This window comes from Aythya ferina (assembly GCF_964211825.1).
Source record: "Aythya ferina genome assembly, chromosome: 1".
Classification (NCBI taxonomy): Eukaryota; Metazoa; Chordata; class Aves; order Anseriformes; family Anatidae; genus Aythya; species Aythya ferina.
The window spans coordinates 179,635,826-179,658,325 of record NC_140296.1 but is presented as its reverse complement, the minus strand read 5'-3'; the positions used below and the strand labels follow the sequence as shown (position 1 = coordinate 179,658,325).

General features: G+C 35.2%; 1 protein-coding gene across 13 annotated transcripts in view; it reads right to left on the bottom strand.

The window, feature by feature from the left end:
• Positions 1 to 22,500, bottom strand: part of FOXP2 (forkhead box P2) — a 429,442-nt gene that overhangs the window by 7,432 nt on the left and 399,510 nt on the right. For all 13 annotated transcript variants that reach the window (XM_084518453.1, XM_084518456.1, XM_084518460.1 and 10 more), the window contains one exon: positions 21,488 to 21,651. In XM_084518453.1, the coding sequence (XP_084374579.1) occupies positions 21,488 to 21,651 (164 nt within the window). The remainder of the gene's footprint in view (positions 1 to 21,487; positions 21,652 to 22,500) is intronic.

Sequence of the window (22,500 nt, the reverse complement as noted above, 5' to 3'; positions counted from 1 at the left end):
CAAGGTGTTTCAGTCAGCTAAGCTTTGTTCTTGTTTGTTTGGAAGACAGGTTGTAAGGGAACAGAGACATTTAGCAGTAATTTTTATCACTGAAAAGCATATGAAAAGTGTCTTCTGGAATAAAGAGAAAAAAACATTCATCCCTTTTTATGACATTGCACATAACTATGTGCCTTCAAAATTTAGGGATTTGATTAATTTTTTTTTTGTACCTTTCTCAAATATTTATAAGTGCTGAAGAGAACTTCAGAACTCCATTTAAGCTTCAAATTTCATATTTTTTCTTCAGAATTGTGACAAAGTTTTTGATATAAGTTTTCAACATTTTTAATCATGATATAATATCATATTCATCACATATTGTAAACAGTATTATTGCAATATTCTGTCCCCCATGTAGCTCCCTAGTCACTGAATGTTGTGCATTGATATATTGAGCAGATTCCTTCATTGATATGGTTTCCTTTGTGCATTTAAAAAAAATAAATCTGACCAGATTTTTTTAATTTATTTTTTACCAAATTAGTTCAGTTCTGTTAGTGTTGTCCCAGATGTATTTATTACATTTCTGGGGTTGGAGCGCAGCCACTGTGCAAACAGGGAGGATAACAAGAAATGTCCATTAAAACATATTACAGGTTAAGATACTAGTTTCTCTTGTGATGTAATTTGAGTGTTAAGGACATTTTTTATTTTTATTTTTTTTGTATGAACAGTTCAAAGATTATTTTGATGATCAGTATGTGGAATTAATAGCTTAGAAGACTAATGAGGACATAAATATGTTCATTTATTCAACTACGCTTTCATCCAGATCAACAGTAAATCAAGACCAAAATCAAGTACTCCACTCATCCATTCAAAACAAACAAAACCATAGGCTTTTCTACCAGCACCTTAAAGAGCACAGCTTCCTGAAAACATTGCCATACAAACGTGTCTTTCTGGAAGTATAACCACAAATAAAAACATATAGGCTCTTGAAGCTCAACTTTAGAATTTGTTTTTTGAAATCAAAGATGGGGCAAAGTTAAAGCATGTTGGATAGAGATGTAATGGATCTTCCATGTCTAATATTTTATGTATGTTCTAAGGAGGAAGCAACTATACAAAACATCCATGAAAACCAAAAAAGGCCTGACTGTTTTTTTTGTTGTTGTTGTTTTACCATATTCAAAATGTCATTTGAACACCCAATTTTATAAATTGCTCAATGTGTTCTTATCTCAAAGACTTTCAGTCCCAATATATTTATCATGAATAAAGAGCAGAATACTGGGATTGGTATGTTGTATTATGCAACTAATATGAACATGTCTGTTCTTAAATAGATACATATTAAAATATTTTTATCTGCAAAATTGTGCCACCCATCTATTAAACAATTAGAACAGTATACTATTGTATATTCCCATGCGAAGTGCTGAGTATTTAAACAAATTCTGAAGAAGTATTTATGCATTGTGTCTTTTCATTAATAACTGTGCTATTCAAATAGTCAACAGGTCATAGCTTACAGACTTCTGATGAAAACTACTACATAACTGGAATTTGTGTTCTAAGATGAGTATGGTTCCTTGATGACCCAATCTTTGGTTCAGAACTAGCCAGCATATTTATTAATGACCTAGAGGACACAGAAGATGATCTTAAAAAAACTTTATCTAATGCAAGGACATCAGTGAAGACAATGAGATGTCAAATACGAGATGTCAAACAAGAGAAAATCCAGGTAGAGGTTTAGAACATACTGTTCTATGAAGACAGGCTAAAAAAAAAAAAAAGTCTTAGGCTACAGCAAGTACAAATCAAATGTCGGAGTTAGAAATTAGCACAGACAGCGAAGCACTGGTTGCCTGGGGAGCCTTGGAGTCCCCATCCTTAGGGGCCTTTATGAACAGGTTAGACACATTCAGCAATTGAGTTCAGTCCTTGCTATCTCTTCTGTATGATAAAGGGATAAGGTAATCACTTAGCAATGTATTATTACTATATCATATTGGAAAGGCTTCATCAGAATAGATGTCTTGTATTAAACAAGTGCCAACAACCTGTATCTCCACCAGAGTTCAAGATTTACAATGCTGCATAACAAGAGAAGAGATGTCCATAGCAATAACAGAAAAGTATGGTGATTCTAAATTATTTCAAAAAGCTTTTTGATGAAGACATAAATAAATGAGCAGAGTCATTTCCATAGGTCACCTCCTTTAATATTGGTGAATCTACTGTTTTAAGACAATTTTTTGTACCCCAGCACTTTCAAAACTAAACTCTGTGACAGATCTTTTTAAGTATTAAAAAAAGATTCCAATACGTTGCAGAGCTTCAGAATACATCTTCCTCACCCATAATGCAAAGAATGTGATGTCCCTCTGTCTTCGTCACTGCCTCAGACATTCGCTCCTGCGCATGCCATTAAGGCTTTCAGCATGCTTTACAGCTTTACAGAGATTTCTGCTCTCCCCTTTTGAAACTGGCAAACTACAACTTCCAGTTCTCGTGTTCTGAGACCCATACTATATCCTTAAGGACAGTAATTTACAGCATTTAACTGGAACAACTGCCAGGTGCCAAGAGACAGGTAGCAGTTGCTGGACACTTACAAGGGTCTCATCAAGACTATCTGTAGACTGCCAGATAAGAGCTTTCAGGCTTCAAAGGAAAAAAAAGATAACAGGAAGCTGACGGATAAATATCTTCTAAGAAGGATTGTATAAAGTAACTCCCAAATATTTAGAGACCAAGCCAAATTCCTAAAGCCCACAATGAGTCATGTGATAAGTGTCTTTTGAGTTCGCAGATGACACCAAGTTAGGTGCGTGTGTCGATCTGCTTGAGGGTAGGAAAGCTCTGCAGGAGGATCTGGATAGGCTGCACCGATGGGCTGAGGTCAACTGCATGAAGTTTAACAAGGCCAAGTGCCGGGTCCTGCACCTGGGGCGCAATAACCCCAAGCAGAGCTACAGGCTGGGAGAGGAATGGTTGGAAAGCTGCCAGGCAGAGAAGGACCTGGGAGTGATGGTGGACAGTCGGCTGAATATGAGCCAGCAGTGTGCTCAGGTGGCCAAGAAGGCCAACGGCATCCTGGCTTGTATTAGGAACAGCGTGACCAGCAGGGCTAGGGAGGTGATCGTCCCCCTGTACTCAGCTCTGGTGAGGCCGCACCTCGAGTACTGTGTTCAGTTTTGGGCCCCTCGCTACAAGAAGGACATCGAGGTGCTTGAGCGGGTGCAGAGAAGGGCGACGAAGCTGGTGAGGGGCCTGGAGAACAAGTCCTACGAGGAGCGGCTGAGGGAGCTGGGCTTGTTCAGCCTGGAGAAGAGGAGGCTCAGGGGTGACCTTATTGCTCTTTACAGATACCTTAAAGGAGGCTGTAGAGAGGTGGGGGTTGGCCTGTTCTCCCACGTGCCTGGTGACAGGACGAGGGGGAATGGGCTTAAGTTGAGCCAGGGGAGTTTTAGGCTAGATGTTAGGAAGAACTTCTTTACAGAAAGGGTTGTGAGGCATTGGAACAGGCTGCCCAGGGAAGTGGTGGAGTCACCATCCCTGGAAGTCTTCAAAAGACGCTTAGATGTAGAGCTTAGGGATATGGTTTAGTGGAGGGCTGTTAGCGTTAGGTTGGAGGTTGGACTCGATGACCTTGAGGTCTCTTCCAACCTAGAAAATTCTGTGATTCTGTGATCTTGCCATGGGAGAACTTGTACAGTGTTATAGCTACTAAAATCCTGCTAAAATCTAGGCAATAGCAACAAAACAAGTGTTACATTCAACTTTTAAATGTTATAACGCATGCTGTTGCTGACAAGAAAACAACCAGATCCTATAACCAAGAACATGATTTCTTAATTAAATTGAGTTGAACTGGTGTCAACAAGAAGATACTTGATACAATATTTTCAATTATGGATAGCATGTTTTCTATAGAGGTTTCACATCACATCAGTTTTAATGCAAGGGGAAACAAACACCAGCAAAACAGCAGTGAGAACACAGGGCAGCAAAATACAAATGATTACAATAAATAAGGTTGGACTAGAGTAGTAGAAATACATGTTCTTATTCCAGGCTTTGAACAGAAAACACAACTTTCCATTGGAAGAAATACAAAATCAGAAAATGCCTTTTGTAACAATCAGTACTGAGTTACCACAGCAAATCTGAGCAATCTACCAAAATAGAGATATAACAATTTTATTTTCCTTGTATTTCTTTCATCCCATTCTATAGGATGGAAAACAATTATTTTACTGCTCATGTGTATGAAAGGGAAAGGGGTTCAGCGTTTCATCCTGAAAGCAGCCAGGGAAGTGAGTACTACAACTGCTTCAGACTTCTCAGTGGAACAAATTCTACAGGTTATCTCTGGGTCTTCTGAACACTGTTGACAACCCAAAATCGTTAATGTTATGCTAGAATCTTTTAAAGGAAAGTACTATAGGAAGATCAAGACAGATGCAGTCTCTCAGACACTTAAGTCAATGTAACGACAGGCATTGAAAAGACTTTGTCCTTGGCTTTGTATTGAAGAGGTAGTAGATGTTGAGAGAGAAAAGTTAACTAGCTCAATGGGTCTGCGTGTGAGCTTTGTAGCCATATACCATGTTCTGTAGCAAGTCATGTAATTTTTGAAGATATTTCAGTGCATTTCTATTCCATGGAAGGGTTGCAATAATCAGTCTAAAATCATTAAAGGGTGATTTATTTTACTTACTTTTAATTATGTTACAAATGGAAGTTTTTTGTATTGCTATAGTGACTTAGGCAGCCAGTAACACCAGGGAGTTTCTTTCTCTGGTATGCAATAGCATAAAGGACAATAAATTAGATCATGTCTTCAAGTCTCTCACAGGCTTATTTAACTTCTCTTTCAGATCACTATTTTTTTTAAAGCTATCTTTATAGACTTTTCTTAAACAAAAACCACCAAATATTATTTGGGAAATAACAACCACTATATTACAGATGTAGTAAACAAACAAAAAAAAAACCACAACAGTTGTTTTCCCTAGAAGACCTGGACTAGCATTTCCTCAGAGAAAGCTGCATCTTATCTTGCTAGTACCATCTCTAGATCCGCAGAATACCCTGTAGCAGTTTAAAAACAAAAACAAAAAACCAACTGTTTCTGAATTTGAATTATATTTTTCTTATATTTTCTTATATTTTGCTTCAACAGGCAAAAGGAGACAAATCCTAAAATCTTACAGTATTTTCAACATATCTACTTCTATTCAATACATGTCTCTTCACAATTTCATGCTATTAAAAAAAGTTTATTATTTTTCTTAAGAAGCGAGCTGTTTATTGTCGTGCTTATGTACAACCATTTAGGGAGATATTAATCCAAATATTGAAAAAGGAAAAAAGCATATTAGATGAGTAATTAAATACAAGTTCAGTAATGCTACAGCTGTCACAGAATCCATTATTATTTTTCCTTGAACATCAGGAATCACTTCCTCTATGTATTTATCACATATACTGAAACACTGAAGTGCTATTATGTAAATACGTAAAATAATGCTTATATACTAATCCCTAGCTTCAAGTAAGAAAGGGAGGATGGTCCTATTGTCATGTCTCCCTGTCAGGCAGCTGTGGGTGCACTACCTCACTTCACTAAGGTTGAAGTAAAGATACAATATACTGGAAACTATGTACTGGAAGCTAAATACCTTCAAAATATACTTTCCATATCTATTATCTTATTAATTACTAAGAAATTCAAGTCTATCATGGAGGAATTTGAAGTTGAACTGACTTGGTATTAAGATGGAAAAGAGGGGCAATGGCCATAGCTGGCAGCATGGCAGGCACGACTGCAGACTTTTACAGCAGATAAGTGCATTGGAATAACTAGTTATGCCACTAAAGTTTGTCGTTTTTAGTTCATCACTGGAGAGACAGCATAAGACAGAATTAATGATCTACGGTCACAAGGTGCCTCTGGCACATCAAGGTGCAGGAGCAAGTAAGAATGAGTTTGGATAAATCTATTACTGTCTTTAAAACTTGTACAACTAAAGACCAGCTTTCCTATTTAATTTATACTGACTGATAAAATTTCACCAATGCCTAACATAATCTACAGTTCTTCATGCTTCCCCCTCTAATATTTTAAAATAAAAGGCTGGTAAGTCCTGTTAGGGAAAGGAAAAGATCAACCCCCATCACTACCATCTGCACAAAACTGGCCCTGTACACACAACTTTTCTTTTTTTTTCTGTACCTCTAAGAAGATGTACACTCAGTTGTTACTGACATTTGTAACATCCATCTCTTCAATAAGCACCTGATATGACTCTACTGGTGTCTGTAACACAAAACCCAAAGCATCTTTCTCTTTGAGCTTGGTTGCTAATAAGATTGGTTGCTTCTGCTCAGTGTGTGTGTGTCTTTATGAAGATATACTCACTTTAAGATCACAGAATAATTTAGGTCAGAAGGAGCATCAGAATATCTCTGTTAACCTCCTGCCAAAGACACAGCTTTTTGGTCAACACCAGTTTGCTCAGGGCTTTACCCATTTGGGTCTTGAAAACTTCTGAGGATAGGCTGGAGACTATACAATATCTCTGGCAACCACCTTAATGACTGACTGACCATTCTTATGAGGAAAGAGTTCTCTTTACACCCAGTCTGAATATCTCATTTTAACTTATGCCTATGTCTCTCAGCCTACCATCATGCACCACAGTAACGAGCCTGGCTCCATCCTCTTTCTAATTTCCCAGTAGGTACTGATAATCAGGTCCACCCCAAAGCTGTCTTTTCTCCAGGCTGGTCAAGGCCAGCTCCCTCAGCATCTCATTGAGCAAGTGCTGCCAGTACCAACTACCTTGGTGGTATTAAGACACTTGAGTTCTATTATGTATTTTTTTTCCCCACATCTGAGGTACCAAAACTAGGGATAGTATTCCAGATGTGGCCTTATGAGTGCTGAGCAGGGGAAGATAATCATTTTCCTCAGTCTCTTAGCTCTCTACTGCTCTTAATACATCCCAGGATGGTGCTGATCTTTTCCGCTACTAGGTATCTATGCTGATTCACGCTCAGCTTGCTCTTTGCCAACATCCCCAGGTCTTTATCAGAGCTGCTCCCAAGTCAGACAATCCCAGTGTCCATCACTAGGGAATCTTCCTTTCTGAGTGCAGGGCTTAGCATTTCCTGAAGTTTCTCTTGGCCAAGTCCTTCAACTCATCCAGGTTCCTATGAATTGCTATCCTATCCTTACACATATCCTTTGTTCCCCCCAATTTATATTATCTGCAAATTTGATGAGAGAACAGTCCATCCTCTATGACATTAATAAAGCTGTTAACATGGTAGGTCCCAGCATATTCTTATATTCCAGAAGAAATAAAGAAAATCATATGCTACCCAGGAGTGGCAAATGGAAGGCCAGAGTAAAAGGCAAAAACAATTACTAATTAGTGAAGAGCTAGCATGAACATAGCAGAGAGAAGTTTCCCTGAGTACTTATGCATCTCAAATATCAGAGGGAGGAGGATAGCACGAAGATACTCGTTATCTGGAAATGTGAAGTGACCACATGGTACTATTTTAAAGAGAAGAATATGCTACAAGAAATATAGTGTCTGAAATGGAGGTAAAAACAGTTAAGAAGACAATAACAAAAACCCACAAAGAAAAGGTTTATTTTACCTGTACCTTTTGGATTTCACTGGAACATAAAGAGCAGAAAATATTAAGACATTACACTTCTATTACAGGAAAAAAAATAATAAAGTAACAACAACAACAAAAAACCTAGAAACTTACTGGCTAAGACGACATTGCCATTTAGTTCTGCCACAACCAAGAAAATATCTTCTTGCTCTATGCTACAGACAAAAAGGTTCCAGATTTCAACTTTAGCAATTTTGCTAAGACTTCATAAGATATTTGAAAATTTATACAAAGATTGCAGATCTGAGAGCTTTTTATTTGGAGAAAAAGATTTTAATGAACTAAAATTGAGAAGTGTGGCTGTAAGCGGTCACAAGAAATATCAGATGGAGATTAGGAGTGACTGAAGGTGGAATAAGAAATGAGAAAAAGCCACAGATATGAAGACAAATGATTTCTTGGAATGAAATCCAGATCTCATTTAAGTCAACAGCAAAATTCCCCTTGACTTCATTAGGGCCAACATTTCACTCGTGAAGTTTACTCACACCAGATGTAAGTGAAACATACAATGCATCTGACAGAATGCTTGTGGAGAAGGAATAACCAAAGGTGACACACATTTTGAAACACATATTTTTCTTCCAGACAAATGAGGTGGAATAACAAGTATATATAAGGCCACTAATTCTACTTGCCCTTTGAGGGTTCTGAGTGCAATACAACAATAAACAAGGAGATCTGATTGATATATTTTTACTAGCAAATTCCCATGAGAAACCTCAAAAATCTAACTCTTACTAAAATTAGAGGTAAAATTCTGCCAATAATAAAAAGATAAAAGAAGAACAAAAGATTATTTCACATGGAAGTAAGTTAACAGTGAGAATTCTCTAAGATCCTACATTTGATTTATGCTTTTAATATAATTATTAATATAAAAGAATAGATAAACAGAATTAACAAAATTATGTATCAGTCATAGCTAAAAGTAAATGTGAGAAAACTAAGAAAGTAGACAATCCATGGCAGATCAATCTATTGTTGACAAATACAATTAAAAATATACTACCTATATGTATCTATTTACTGTAAGTGCTCAGGAAATGTGTTGTTAGGAATTCTTCAGTGACACCTCTTCTGAAGAAGTCCAAAGCCAGTATGTCATAGAACAGCTCGAGTTGGAAGGGACCTCAAAGATCATCTAGTTCCAACGCCCCCGTCATAGATGGCACATTAGACCAGATTGCTCGGGGCCTCATCTAACCTGGTCTTGAACACCTCCAGGGATGGGGCATCCAAAACCTCTCTGGGCAACCTGTTCCACCCTCTGAGTGAAAGATTTCCTCCAAACCTCTAGTCTAAATTTCCCCTTTTATTTTAAAACCATTCCCCCTTGTCCTGTCATTATCTGATTGGTCAGAGTCACTCTCCATCTTTTTTATAAATCCTCTTTAAGTACTTAATGAAACATGTTTATATAGTTATACCAGGTAGCATACTTCAACTAGTATATTCAAGGTAGTTGATTACCTCTTAGCTATTACTCATCTCAAAAGCAAGAAAGAACAACAAAAGCGACCTATGGCATGGTATACATTTCTGTAGAAGGAAACATTAAATAAGAGTGCTTTGAAATGATTTGACTTATCTGCCACTAAAATCAACACAGAAAAATCAACAGCTTGGAAACATGAGTTAAAGTGATATATTAGAAATATAGAAATAGGTAAAATACAGAATAAAAGCAAATGTTCACACTTTATCCTTACACATAATTAAGGGTCAACTGATTTAATATGGCATCTTTCATTATCACTTTATCACTACAGTTATCCCACTACTAATTTCTTCTCATGATAAAGAAAAAAGCACAAGGCTACCGCTAAAAAAAAATTCAGAATCATCAGTAAGTTATACAACTCATTGGGATAATATTATTTAATAGAATTAAAACATATAAGCATTTAAGAATTCTGACATGCCATTTACCATTACTCTATAGGAAAATATTCTAACAGATACTGACCCTCATACCACAGAAACAAACCAGCCATTAATTCATAGAGATTATAAGCAAACCTCTCCTTTTTCCTTTCTATATCATAGCACGTCCCAACTCAGGGGCAATTTTGTGCTGTATCTACAAAACACACCAATAAATTTGTTCCTAAAATGGTTGTAGATAGTGTTCTGGCACATCTTTCTCTATCAGTTTGGTTCTGTACAACCACATCAAAACGCATACTGGTTCACTTAAATTAGAGACATAAAATTTGTGGTTTCTAAGCAAAATTAAAGAAAAATATTGGTGGCAAATGAGAGTGAAAAGGCAAACGTAAAACAAGCTTTTGAAGAATTTTAGCTTTATAATAATGAATCAGATTTGAAAAAAAGTTGAAAATTTAAAAAGCAAAGCCTCAAATGACCTCACACTTCCTTTAAAAAATTAGCATTGTAAAAATAAATTTGTATAGAATAAAGAACTTAAGTAACTGATAGATTTGTTGATTTCCACATGACAACTTTCCTTTAAGGAAAAAAAAAAAAAAAAGCAGACAACAGCAACAAAAAAGATAACTGATTAAAAATTGTTAATGAAATTGATAATAAATTTATTAGGTCTTTAAAAATAATGAAAATAAAAATAACAATAATAATATATTTAAATAATATTAATAAATAATAAATAATAATAATAATATTTAAACTTGACAAGAAAATGCCAAGGTTTATGGTATGTCAGGTATCCCAGTAGGGATACCTGATCTGCACAGATATATTATCAGCTATGAATGCTAATAATACTAATTAAAAAAAATAATCATATGAAATCTTTGCTTTTCCTGCAGTGAAAGAGAGGATCTTACTGGAAAACTGATATTAGCAATATATGTCCTTTCAATTTCAAATGCAACTCAAAACTCATGCACAATTAGCCCTTACTGAATTAGAATATTTAGGAATGAAGGTCTGATTAAGAAGATGACTTTAATATATACTTTCTGATTCTAATGACTGTGACCAAAATTCTCAGCTTTGACTTTAGCTTGCTTCCTTTGGTGCCTAAATAAATGCATCTTCTCTGCAACAGAACCACAAAAAGTAGAAACTTGACTAGAATTTACCTTAAGGCACAGGCCTCTAATGTCTTTCAAGAACTCCACTGCATGCGGTTCAAACGTCAAAAGTTAACATGCTAAACAAAGAAAAGGATTAGGAAGAAAGAACATAGAAAATTTTAAGATAAAATTGAAAGGAAAATGATGATATACTAGAAATGTGAGTGTTTGAATTTTTGGGGAGTTGTTGAACAACAATCCAAAAAGAGCAGGCTTGAAAACAACAAATCGTAACAAATTGTAAGAAAAGAGGTTATATATCTGCCATGTTCTGTAGTACCTAATGGTTGTGAAGTTTTAAGTTTTTGTGTAAAGGATACAATTTTTACCAGCAACAACTAAGTATCTGTTATTCACAGATTAGAGCAGGCAAGTGTTCTCTGTGCAAAATCTGGAGGGCTATTCAGTGAATCATGAAAAGAATTTGAACTGTACTTTATATACATATAAATATTATATATATATATATATATATATATATATATATATATATATATATATAAGATCTTAATATACATACAGCCTATATAAAACTTCCAACACATTTTTGTGGGTTTTTATAAGCTAAACAATGTTTTTCCACAGTGTAACCTGAAAATTTTGTTATGAAGCAACAACAAGAGATTAAGTAGCATTACACTTGTACCTAGGCCCGGTACAATTTACTTTATGGACAGTGTTCATCAAAAATCTTAATTCACAGGTAAGCTTGATGATAATTCTTTCAGCGGGGTGTTACCAGAATGATTCCTTCTCATATATTAAGTTTCTTGAAGATTTTTTGTTTTCTTAAGTGTTTAAGAGCTACAACTTGAACTGAAACTAGCTTTGCCTTCCAGGACAACTCTGGAGAATGGCCATCTCTTCAGCTTTTTTTTTTTTTTTTTCAGCTTTTTGCTTTTTGTAAAATAACTTATGACAGCATTTAACAAGTACATCTGCATGTCACACTCAGCAGGGACAAATGGGTCAAACTTACCTGTGTAGGACTGTCTTCACTGCCCTAGCTGACATTTCTCACGTTAGTTCAATCTTATGTTCACTATATATTTTTCTGTAAGGCCAAGGTTCATTCAATCTTAAAACTAGGAGTGCTTAAAGATACTTAACTATGACAGCTCTTTCAAATTACAAAGTAAATGGACTCAGTCAGTCTCAGCCAGCCTCTACTAAGAAATGGCATACCTGAAAAAAAACTTACTTTTCACATATATCATAAAAATAAAATAAAAGATTGGAAGACCTCAAGAGGTCATGTTGTCTTTTCATCCCCTTCCTGTAGCCCAAAACAGAATCATTTATACCTAAAACACTTCTCACAGATGCTTCTCTGATTTATTCTCAGAAGCTTATAGTATCAGTCTCCTTGTGCTAGTATGTATATTAGCACTTCTCTATCGTACAGTCAGAAAGGTTTGTATTTCTTTTTCTGGTGGCTAGCCTGCATCTTCCTTGCTGAAATGTTAATCAATTACTTCTTGCCCTACTCCTAACAGAAAAGTTCATTCCCATCTTCCCTACAACAGCTTTCTGAAGACTTATTTCCCCATTCAGTTTCTCTCTTCTCAACTAATAAACCTATTTATAGTTCCTCCTTGGTCTTCAGCAAAGGCCAATCTCTCTACTAAATTAGCACAGCCAAGGAGTGGGGAGAACAGTATACAGATAGATGGCATGGATTGCCCACTGGTCTCATCATTTCTTGAAGAACAAAGCCAGGCTGAGCACACAAATAAGACCCAAGATGATGTGGCCAAGACATCATCTTAAGACCCTGATGCCTCACTTGCTCCCATGTCTCTGCTGTTTGAGATTTGCCACTGTTACAGCCTTCTTCTGACAGTCTATCTATATCCTTTTAGAGTCACGTGAGAATCAGGATCTACACTGACTGGTCACCCTGATTATAAGAAATGAGTTTTCATTGATTATTTTTATTCCCAAGGTTGGTTATTTTTGTTTGGGTGTTTTTGATTTTGTTTTTAAATGTATCTATTGTGCCTTTTTTGACATTTGTTGTCCACAGAGGTCCCTTTGTGGTCTTATCAAAGGAACTGTGCTTACTTTGACCTATGCTTAATGCAGAATTCTGCTTCACAGAGGAGTACGTTCCAGCCTAAAGTAGTATATACAGTGCAATACATTGTTCATTACTCCATCTATAAATATCTAACTACAAAATAAAATTATATTTTAAATTGTATTTCTAGCAAGTCCAGGTGGATAGAAAAACAACAATTTCTTTAATGACAACAAGAACAAAACAACCTTCATAGTAACAGACCAAACACTACTTGATGGGTGCTCATCTGAAGGCAATTTCACTGTTACCAGTCATGGTTTCACTATAAGTACATGAAACCAAAAGGTCAGTCTAATGCCAACTGGCATTGTGTCAGACTTCTCTAAACAAAGCAAGATGCTATTTGAAATGAGGATAGTGGTGTAAGAGCAGTGTAAGTAATATACAGCTTCTATTCAAACTGTATCTGAAGATGTTTTTCAAAAATTAAACAATTCAATTACTACCTGAAGACTGCAAGAGATGGGGCAGGGATTTGAAAATCCTTTTTGTTTTGCCTTTGTACAGACCTTACCACAACAGCATCCCCAGCCTGTCTTTTAATATTGTACTGTAAAAATAAGCTACAATAGTCAAGCTAAATTTAGCTAAAATGTTTTTCCCCATAAAGACAGGAAGAAGAAACACTATATGCAACTATGTCTGGAATACTTCAAACAACTCAGTTACCACCTGTGCATGAAAATAAATCCAAACAGTAGTTTTACTGAACAGCCCACAGAAAGATAATGAGAATGAACAGCCTACCATATCAGAAAAAGCCTGCATGGCCTACCAAAATGAAGACTCAAAGTTCAGTGTTCTCACTATAACACACTTAAATAAACAGTAAGAGCGAGAAAGACTATATAAGATAGAACATATACCAGTAAAACTAAATTAGAATATATTTGGAAATTGGAATATGGCTTACCATGAAATGAATGAAGTTCTGTAATGGCTTTCAGATTTGAGATGAACTACCATAAATTTAGGAAGAAGTTGTATGACATGGTTACACACAACATGAGTCTTATTTCCTGTTTTCTTAGAACAGGAGAAGATAAAAGCTCAGAGAACATTTTTCAGCTGTGATGACTGATAATGCCAAATTTGCAAGGAAACAAGAGAAGGGGGGATATAGGGAATGAATAAAAAAGTTGGGGGAAGCCCCCAATTACTAAGAGTACTATTATCATAACATAATACTGCATCAAAGAAACATTTCCCCTTATTCATCTCAACCACAAGCTTATGGATGTCTTTGAAAAGGGTTAGTGAGAGGCAGTGATCATACAAAGGCTGTGTAACATCATTAAACTGCTATTAATAGATACAGTGGAACAAATGAACTTGGTAAGTCTGGGTAAAGGAGGAATACTACTAGGTTTGTTTGGCCTAATTTAAGAAATACATTAAATATTGCTATTTAGTTGGAGAAAACAATTGGAAGGCCTGAAGAATACTACAACTATAACCCTCTGAGAAATTGTATAAGGGTCAGTGTTATACATATGCATTCCCAGTAGTGTTTTAAATCACAGACTACTGTTAGATGCCAAAATCACATTTTCCCAACTGATCTTTGCCAGGACACTGTGAACACTGATTTTGTATATGGACTTTACTAGGTATAATCATACCCTTAGTTATCTTGAGATTTGATTATTTTAATGGGCTCTACACAGGGGATTTCACACTGAGATGGTCTTTCTATAAATTCTTAAAAAAAAAAAAAAAAGATTGTATTGAAAATTTTAATCTTAAAGATCTTAGAAGAGTTTTCTACAAATGCTAAGGACTAAATAATTGTCAAATAATAATCCTTACCCAGCATGATGTCCTAGATTTTTCAGTGAATCTCTGCTTGAATGTATGGATCATTATATAAAACTCTATCAAACTACTGGTATAAACATTACCAATTGGCTATAATTGTATGCTTTTATTTGGCTGTTTACATGATACTTAAGTGTAAAGACACAGTTTGGACATGTACCTACAAAAATTATTTAGAGGGTCTACTTTTAAAAAATTTGGCTTATTACAGTTACTCTAAATCCAAATGCAAAGTGGATAAAATTGAAAACTATGCACATGGTTTTAGAAATATACTGTTAATGGCAATACCATCTCAGCTTTTGTGTTGTACTTCAGTGAAAATCTCTTATGAACTAAATTTAAGTTCACAACCATATCAGTGACAGATTTAGGTGCACAACTGTACAGCTTCAAACATTTTTAACATCCGTAGCAATATTTAAGATGCAGCCTTTTCTTGTACATACTTGTTATGTGAAAAGCATAAATACCTTGTCCATCCACGCACTGAAAATTCATGACAGCAGGGCCACAAAGTTTTCAGCAATACAGCTTCCAAGAAGAGTCTGTGAAACCCCACAGGAACCTACAAACTTCTACAAGCCAAGCTTTGGGGATCTGACACTTTTCAGCTGAAGGCACTGTATCTCTGGAGTGATCTTTTTGTCAAGAGCATTGGGAATGAACTGCAAAAGCGCAACAATTGGGGTTGGAATAATATAAAGAAGAAATAGCAACTACTGATCCAAAGTAAGACATGTAACATTTAAGAAGCTAAAGAGGAAATTATAAAGGACTGGAATATCAGTCTCGAAAGATAAGAGAATTGATGAACCAAAGCAAAACGTAGAGGAAAAATTGATTGAAAAGTAAATTAATGCAAAACCAAAAAATAGGAGAATATAAATATTTATGAAAGTGTTCACGTGAAAAGCTATGTCAATTAGAATTATGAAAAATATTCTTATTAATCAGAATATCTTTATTTATTTTTTCCATTAGGACCTACATACAATTGGCTCTGTACAAATAACAGGAGGCACAGACAACTCAGAAGTTCACTGTCTTATGATCCATAAAATCAGTAAAGATTAAAAAAATGGTAAGAAAACAATATGAGAAAGTGTTGAATTGCTGGACTTGCCTGTCACTTTCATTTGCTTTATAGTGCTAGGCAAAGCCAAAATTATTCCCACTGCTTATTCTCACAATGGAACTTCTTTCACTGGGACGAAAGCTGTAACCTTTATGATCCTATGCTTCTTAGCTCTTACTCTTTCCACTTAAAAAAAAAAAAAAAAAAAAAATCAGTTGTTGCAAAGTCTTTGTCCATTATCTTCCTTAAGATTTATAAATAAATAAAAAATGTGTGTAATTAAGCAGGTGTTGAAATGTCATGTGATTAAGCGAAGTCTTTTTGATGAACAAGGATACTCAGAAACACTGCAATTGCTACTACATTCGTTGGCTCAATTACATGCTTCTCACCTATTTAATAATGCTTATATTCCTGTTAACTGATGTGTTTTGAGAGTTTATTTTCCTCTACTTTTTATGTAAGTCAAGTCTTATACAATGAAGAAGAGATTTGGATCATACCAGTTTCCTAGAACATAACAAACCTCCAAAGTAAATGCAAAGAGATCATGAAATGGGACAATGTAACGACACCGCTCCTTTCTCCCCTCTCCACCCCCCCACTCCCTCCCCCCCCCAAAAAAAAAAAAAAAAGAAAAAGAAAAGAAAGAAGGAAAGACAGAGGACTAGAACATTATGAAGTTAAAGAAACAAGGGAATGAAAGGGATTAAAACTGGAATGATAGGTAACCTACTGTAAGTGGTGTGAAAGCTTAACAGTAGGGGACTGGAATAATCAGATATGGGAACAACCTGACAATGGAATGCTTTCAAACTGAAGGACCTCAAAAGTAAATGATCTTAGAGTAGAATAACCATATTTGCCTCTGGGAATAAAATTTAACGATAAAAAAGTTTGAATAAAAATAACAAGTTTGATGATTATGCAGATAGAACTGCAAAGAAAAATGATCCGGTCAGGGCAGGAGTGGAAAAGGTAAAGGAGAAAGGTTGGGAACGACAGCAGAATAAAAAAGAAAAGGTGACTGAAACCGCAGATGGCTGGAACTCATCTCTTCAGAGACAGAATTGAAGATAAAGGATGACATGGGATAAATTCATTTTTCTCATTCATCTCAGATTGACTATTACTCTTGTTTATTTGGATGATTTATTTATTCTTTCTCACAAGAACCTGACATAACATTTTCTAAAAACAGCTTTAAAGATCATGGGATGTATGTGTACTGACATTTGGCTTCAAATATTTCCAGTCTTACAGAGCTCACTCAGTAACATAATACAATCATATAAGATGAGGCTATATGAACTCATTTTGCCAAGTGATTTTTTTAAGACTTACTTTTGCTTTTCATTGTACTTTTAAAAAAGCAACCAACAATTATAATTCTAGAAAATAAAATGAAATCCATTACCTTCAGGATTCTGGATTTGCTGTTAAGAACTAGATTATTTTTATAATTCAATTAAGAATATATGAGATTGATGCATTGTCATTAGTCTACTCTCTCATACAGCATGAGCAGCACGAAAAACATGACAACAGCGTTATTCCACAAAACCTCACCAGGATATTTAACGTCCCTCTCTCCTTCATTAATTCCTCTTATTAAATGAGCTGCAGTGAATTGTAACAGAATGGTATAACCACCTTATTGTTTCCTATGTTGAGACTACATTTTTTTTCAGTCTACGATTTCCCATGTTTTCTGATAACTATTTTTTTTTCCTGCCATCAGCAGTTTACATTTTTTTTTCCACCAAATTTATATAGTTAAGTAAAAAGGAATTCCATGTGATGCATTTGCCAAAACATGAACACATGGACAACAGATGCTTTAAGTGCTCTGGTAGTGCCCTGTAACTCTGGCCCATGCCAATTGCTTTAAAAAATGAAGACACAGAGTCTTAAGTATTGATTTCAATAAAAAGAAAATTGTTCAGCACTGATTGTTGACAATTGCTATTAGAGGAAACTGGAATTTTGAACAGTACATGTCCACGATAAGCAAAGCATTTCTTCATTGAAGATTTATCTCTCAGTGAAGAATGGAGCACTTGACGTCCACATCAACCTACCAGAAACTGGATTTGAAGAATAATCACAGACAGAACTTTGATTTCTTTTGAAACACAGAAATTAAATCTAGGATTTGAGATCCCACCAGTAATATGCTGCATATGGGACCATGGAATTATCTTTCATTAAACTAGAAATAGAAACTGGGAAGCATGCAGCATAAGATTTCTGATGCTTTACTTTGACCCACAAGATATTCTAGCTACCAAGCCATAGTTATACTGATCATCTAAAAGTTACCTCAGTATTTAAGCGTTCAAGAAACATAAGAAGTAGAGCAGATCATATATCATTAACAAAGGCAAGAACTGGAAAGCTTTTAAAGTGCCACTGCCCTAAATACACTGTGGGATTCACTACACTTAACCATTTGAATGTTAACATTTAGTTGAATTTATATTCCTACTGTTTTTCTCTAGTCAATGATCAGGGACTATTTTCTAAGTAAGCAGATTCACCCACCTATGTTAGACGTACAAACACAGATGGGTAAGTTGATTACTGTAATTGCTCTCACTACACTGAGTTTGAAAATCAAATATAAAGAACCAGGTCCAAATCCAAAGAATGGAACAACTTTCTTCTCTTTCTGACGGCAAGTAGCTAAGGTATTACACAGTAATAGAAAATCTCTCTGATTTGTTCTCGTGTTTAAAGCGCAGATATACTGACTACTGAACATGCAAATGCAATTTTTATTATGTACACAAAATTTAATTTATCAAACTAAAAATATAAACATACCAAAATAAGAAATTTCCACTGGTATATATTTATCTGATAAAACTAAATTCAATATTCAATAGAGAATTCAATTCTAACAACTATATGCATAACTTACATAGGTACTTGGCTTTCACTCTGCCACTGGGACTCTCTGTATTTCTTGCTGATGGTCTAATACCAAATAAATATTTACCCCTGTGATCTTGATCTAGAATCTAGACCCCGCTCTTTCCCAGATGAATGCTCTGATCCCTAAATTGCACCACATCCTATTGCCTCTTCCCCTAATACCATCTCTATCATTCCTGGCAACATGGCAGACAGTAACTGGCAAATTCCATAAAAGGCAAATTCCATAAAAGGCATATTCCATATAAGGCATATTCCTGGTGTTGCAACTAGTACACTTTCCTGGGAATCAGGAGACGCAGGTTAAACCTACTTGGAGACTAATAGAGCCACCTACTTTATAGGTGAATGCACTAATTATCACCACCAAGAACACTGCTCCAGCAGCGAAACAGAAAGACTTCCTGGGAGAACCGTTTGGGAAGGATACAAGTGGCTACTTGTGGCAGCAAAATACAAGTTATTTTCGCTATTATTCACTAGTATTAACTGTTTTTGATTTCAAGATTAAATCAGGATTATGTAATCTGTGTAGGTAATGTAAAGTCTAAAGTCTCTTCATTTTTTGCTACATTCCCTATTTATTTTATTTCTGTTGTGCTTTCCCTGTGTTATTTTCCCATTTTAAGTAACAGTACCTTAGCAAAAACAGGGGGCACTGCAAAACATGATCATGGAAGCAGGAAGAGGTCTCTTTTTTTCTTGCTCCTCTGCCTCCTGCCTCTCCCTTCCATGACTTTTCAGAATTCCTTGCAGATCGCATTCTCTTTTTCATATTCTCTCATATTCATATTTCCATGCTCTTTAAGCATTGTAAAGGCAAACATTTAGCAAGTGAGTAGCACACCAGACATAGTATGCATCTTTTGGTTGACAGTTCACAGCCTCATAGAAGACCAGTAATCTTGCACTATATTTGGTGTAAGGCTTGAACAAGCATAACCTCTTTCTCCAGTGGTATCTTGGTACATTTACACTCTGTTACTTCAATCGAGAACTAAACAACATGTAGACAGTTTCAAAACAGTAACCACAAAAAGTCCTGAAATGGCCAGTTTTTGCAAACAACGTATAGAAATGAGAGAGGAAGGCTAAAGCTCAAGTTGGGGTGTAACTCAAGGGTTTTGTTTGTTTTTATAGGCAAGAATTGCTACAATATGTAGCTATAAACACAGCTATAAATGTAGCCATATCTACATAATCAGATGCACAGACATCTCAGTTTATCCAGCTGAATGCCAGACAGTACACAGGATATGTAAACATCTCTGCCAAACACTTACAAAACAACTTTGATAACAAGTGTCATTCTTTCCTGCAAAGTAGCTGTTTTTAACACACATGATCTAACTCTTGTTTGCTCTTTAAAGTTTTATTGTCATGGCATTTTATACAGGAAGAGAGCATTAGCATACTCAGGAGAACTGCTAAAAGTAAAAGGCCTCAAGCTACCCACTGCATGGTTGATAGCATAAAGCATGGGATATAAAAACTTTTGTCTGATTGCTCACTTTACTTGTTTTAGAGTAGTGTTACTCTCAAGAGCATATATTCATGTTCTTTCTACTTCAAGTTTTATTACTTCTTTTGTATTATTTAATACATCTAAAGACACTTCCAAAAGACAAATTTTTCCATTTTGAAAAAGTAATGGTTTGGAACATGATAAAATACATTCATGTTCACAGTGTATTATTTTCAAAGGCAAGTAGAATAAATGTGCAATAAAACAATTAAATGCATGATAATAAACATTTCTATTTGATCATAGATATATTAACATGCCAAACATAAGAAAAACTCTGTAATACATTTCCCCTAAAAAAGGTCAGATCCAAATGGATTCTCCACACACCAGAGCATAAGTAAAAAGAGAATTTGGTCTCAATTACCATTACTGCTAAATATCCCACTCCAGAAATTAAAATTAACATTCAAAATGTGAAAGAGAAAACTGAATTTAAAAAAGGCAAATTGGATCATCTACTTTAAATACAGAAAACACTACAACCGTAATTGTATATACACATTAAAAATCATCCTACAGTAAACTTAAAACTAAGTCTACTTAGATATCACACTGCTAATTATTATATAAATAACCTGGGAAACAATACCTCCAAGATACATGTTTTACTATTTAGTAAACAAGAAACTGCCACATTTGACACCACTGATTAAGGCCAGGCATTTCTAAAGCTTCAGACACATTTCTGAAATCCACAATACATCAATTTTTAATACTTCCACTCTCTCAGCTCCATTAAAAAGATGGTAGGGGAAAGATTTTAGAGTAATTAATGATATAGTTAGCTGCTAAATATTAATAGGAATCGTAGTCTTGCATAAAATATAACATATAAACCTTGCCAATACAGACGCACCAGTAATTAAACTTGAATATGTAATTACGCTGATTTATAAGACAGGCAAAAAGTTACACTTTACTGGCTTCTATGTAAACTGTGGGCAACAGTTAAACTTTGCATTTTACGGTTTATGTAAATGGGCAATATCTCCACTACAGTTCATAAATGGTTTAGAGACTCAGTTAAAATTACAACTAATGCCAACATGCACGTTCTACTTTCAGTGCTTGCAAGTAAGTTGAAGAGGTTTGAAGAAAAAAAGCTTAAAACCAATCTTACTACACAGTAAATGAAGATGTATCTATTTAAATGTTTTAATATAAATATAAATATGTTTCAAATATATAGTTCCAGGTGTTTCACTTACCTATGTTTCAAAGCACTTTCGAGTAATATTGGTTCTTAGACTAAGGCATTTTTTTCTTGAAAGTATGCTAACCGCACTTACATGTGAGGCTGAGGAGAGCAGCCCGGACTGCTATTTCCATTACTGTCAATGTGATCCAGCGAACCATTGAGATCTTCATGGACTGCCTGCAGTAAGCCACTGGATGCGTTATTTATCAATCCTGGGTTACTAAGCAATGGTAAACTACTCTCTGCCAGTGCAGCCTAGCAAAATGAAGAATAAAAATAAAATTCTCAGTCCTCACACATACAAACCACTTGTAGATGTTCATACACATAGAAATGTACACACATAAAGCATTTTGGGTAGTTGTAGAGATGGTCAGAAGGACTTTGTTCATTTTCCAGTTTTTTTTTTTTTTCCTTTTTTTTTTTTTTCCCACATTCAGGCTGTAACAGCCTCTCTATTTCTGGTTTACTATTTCTCTTACATATGTTTCATTATTTTCCATTATTATTTCATGTCCCGATATTCTTAGTACTTCTTAGTTTTACATCATTTTTTGACTTAAAACTACACTTAACCCCTATGCCCTTCCACACAATGTATGGCTTCTTTATAATGCAGGCAGCTGCTATACTTTAAAAAATGACCAGAACTTAACTCAAAATAAAAAAGTCCTGACATTTGCCTCTTCTGCATAAAAATTATATATTATAATTAAACTTTAAAGTTTTTGCCATGAGCACCATGTTCCCCAACACTGTGATGTGAAATCATTTATGACAGCTTGGATAAATATTAATGCATATCCACATGCATTTGCAAGAGCTTCTATCAATCTAACATTTGCAGCAAAACTGAGTGTTCCAGATTTTGCCACAGGGTGTCCTTCTTGCTTCTTCACATCAAAAGTAGCATGAATAAGAACAAGTACTTCTTGCAGTGCTAGGTAATACAACTTACTTGGGTGATAAACCCAACTATTTAGGATGACCATAATGTTCACATAAACATAAATATAAGCTACTCTATACAATAATATAACAAGAAATAAAATACTTCACATGTAATAACATAATAAATGTGTGAATTTTTTTAAATTTTTTTTT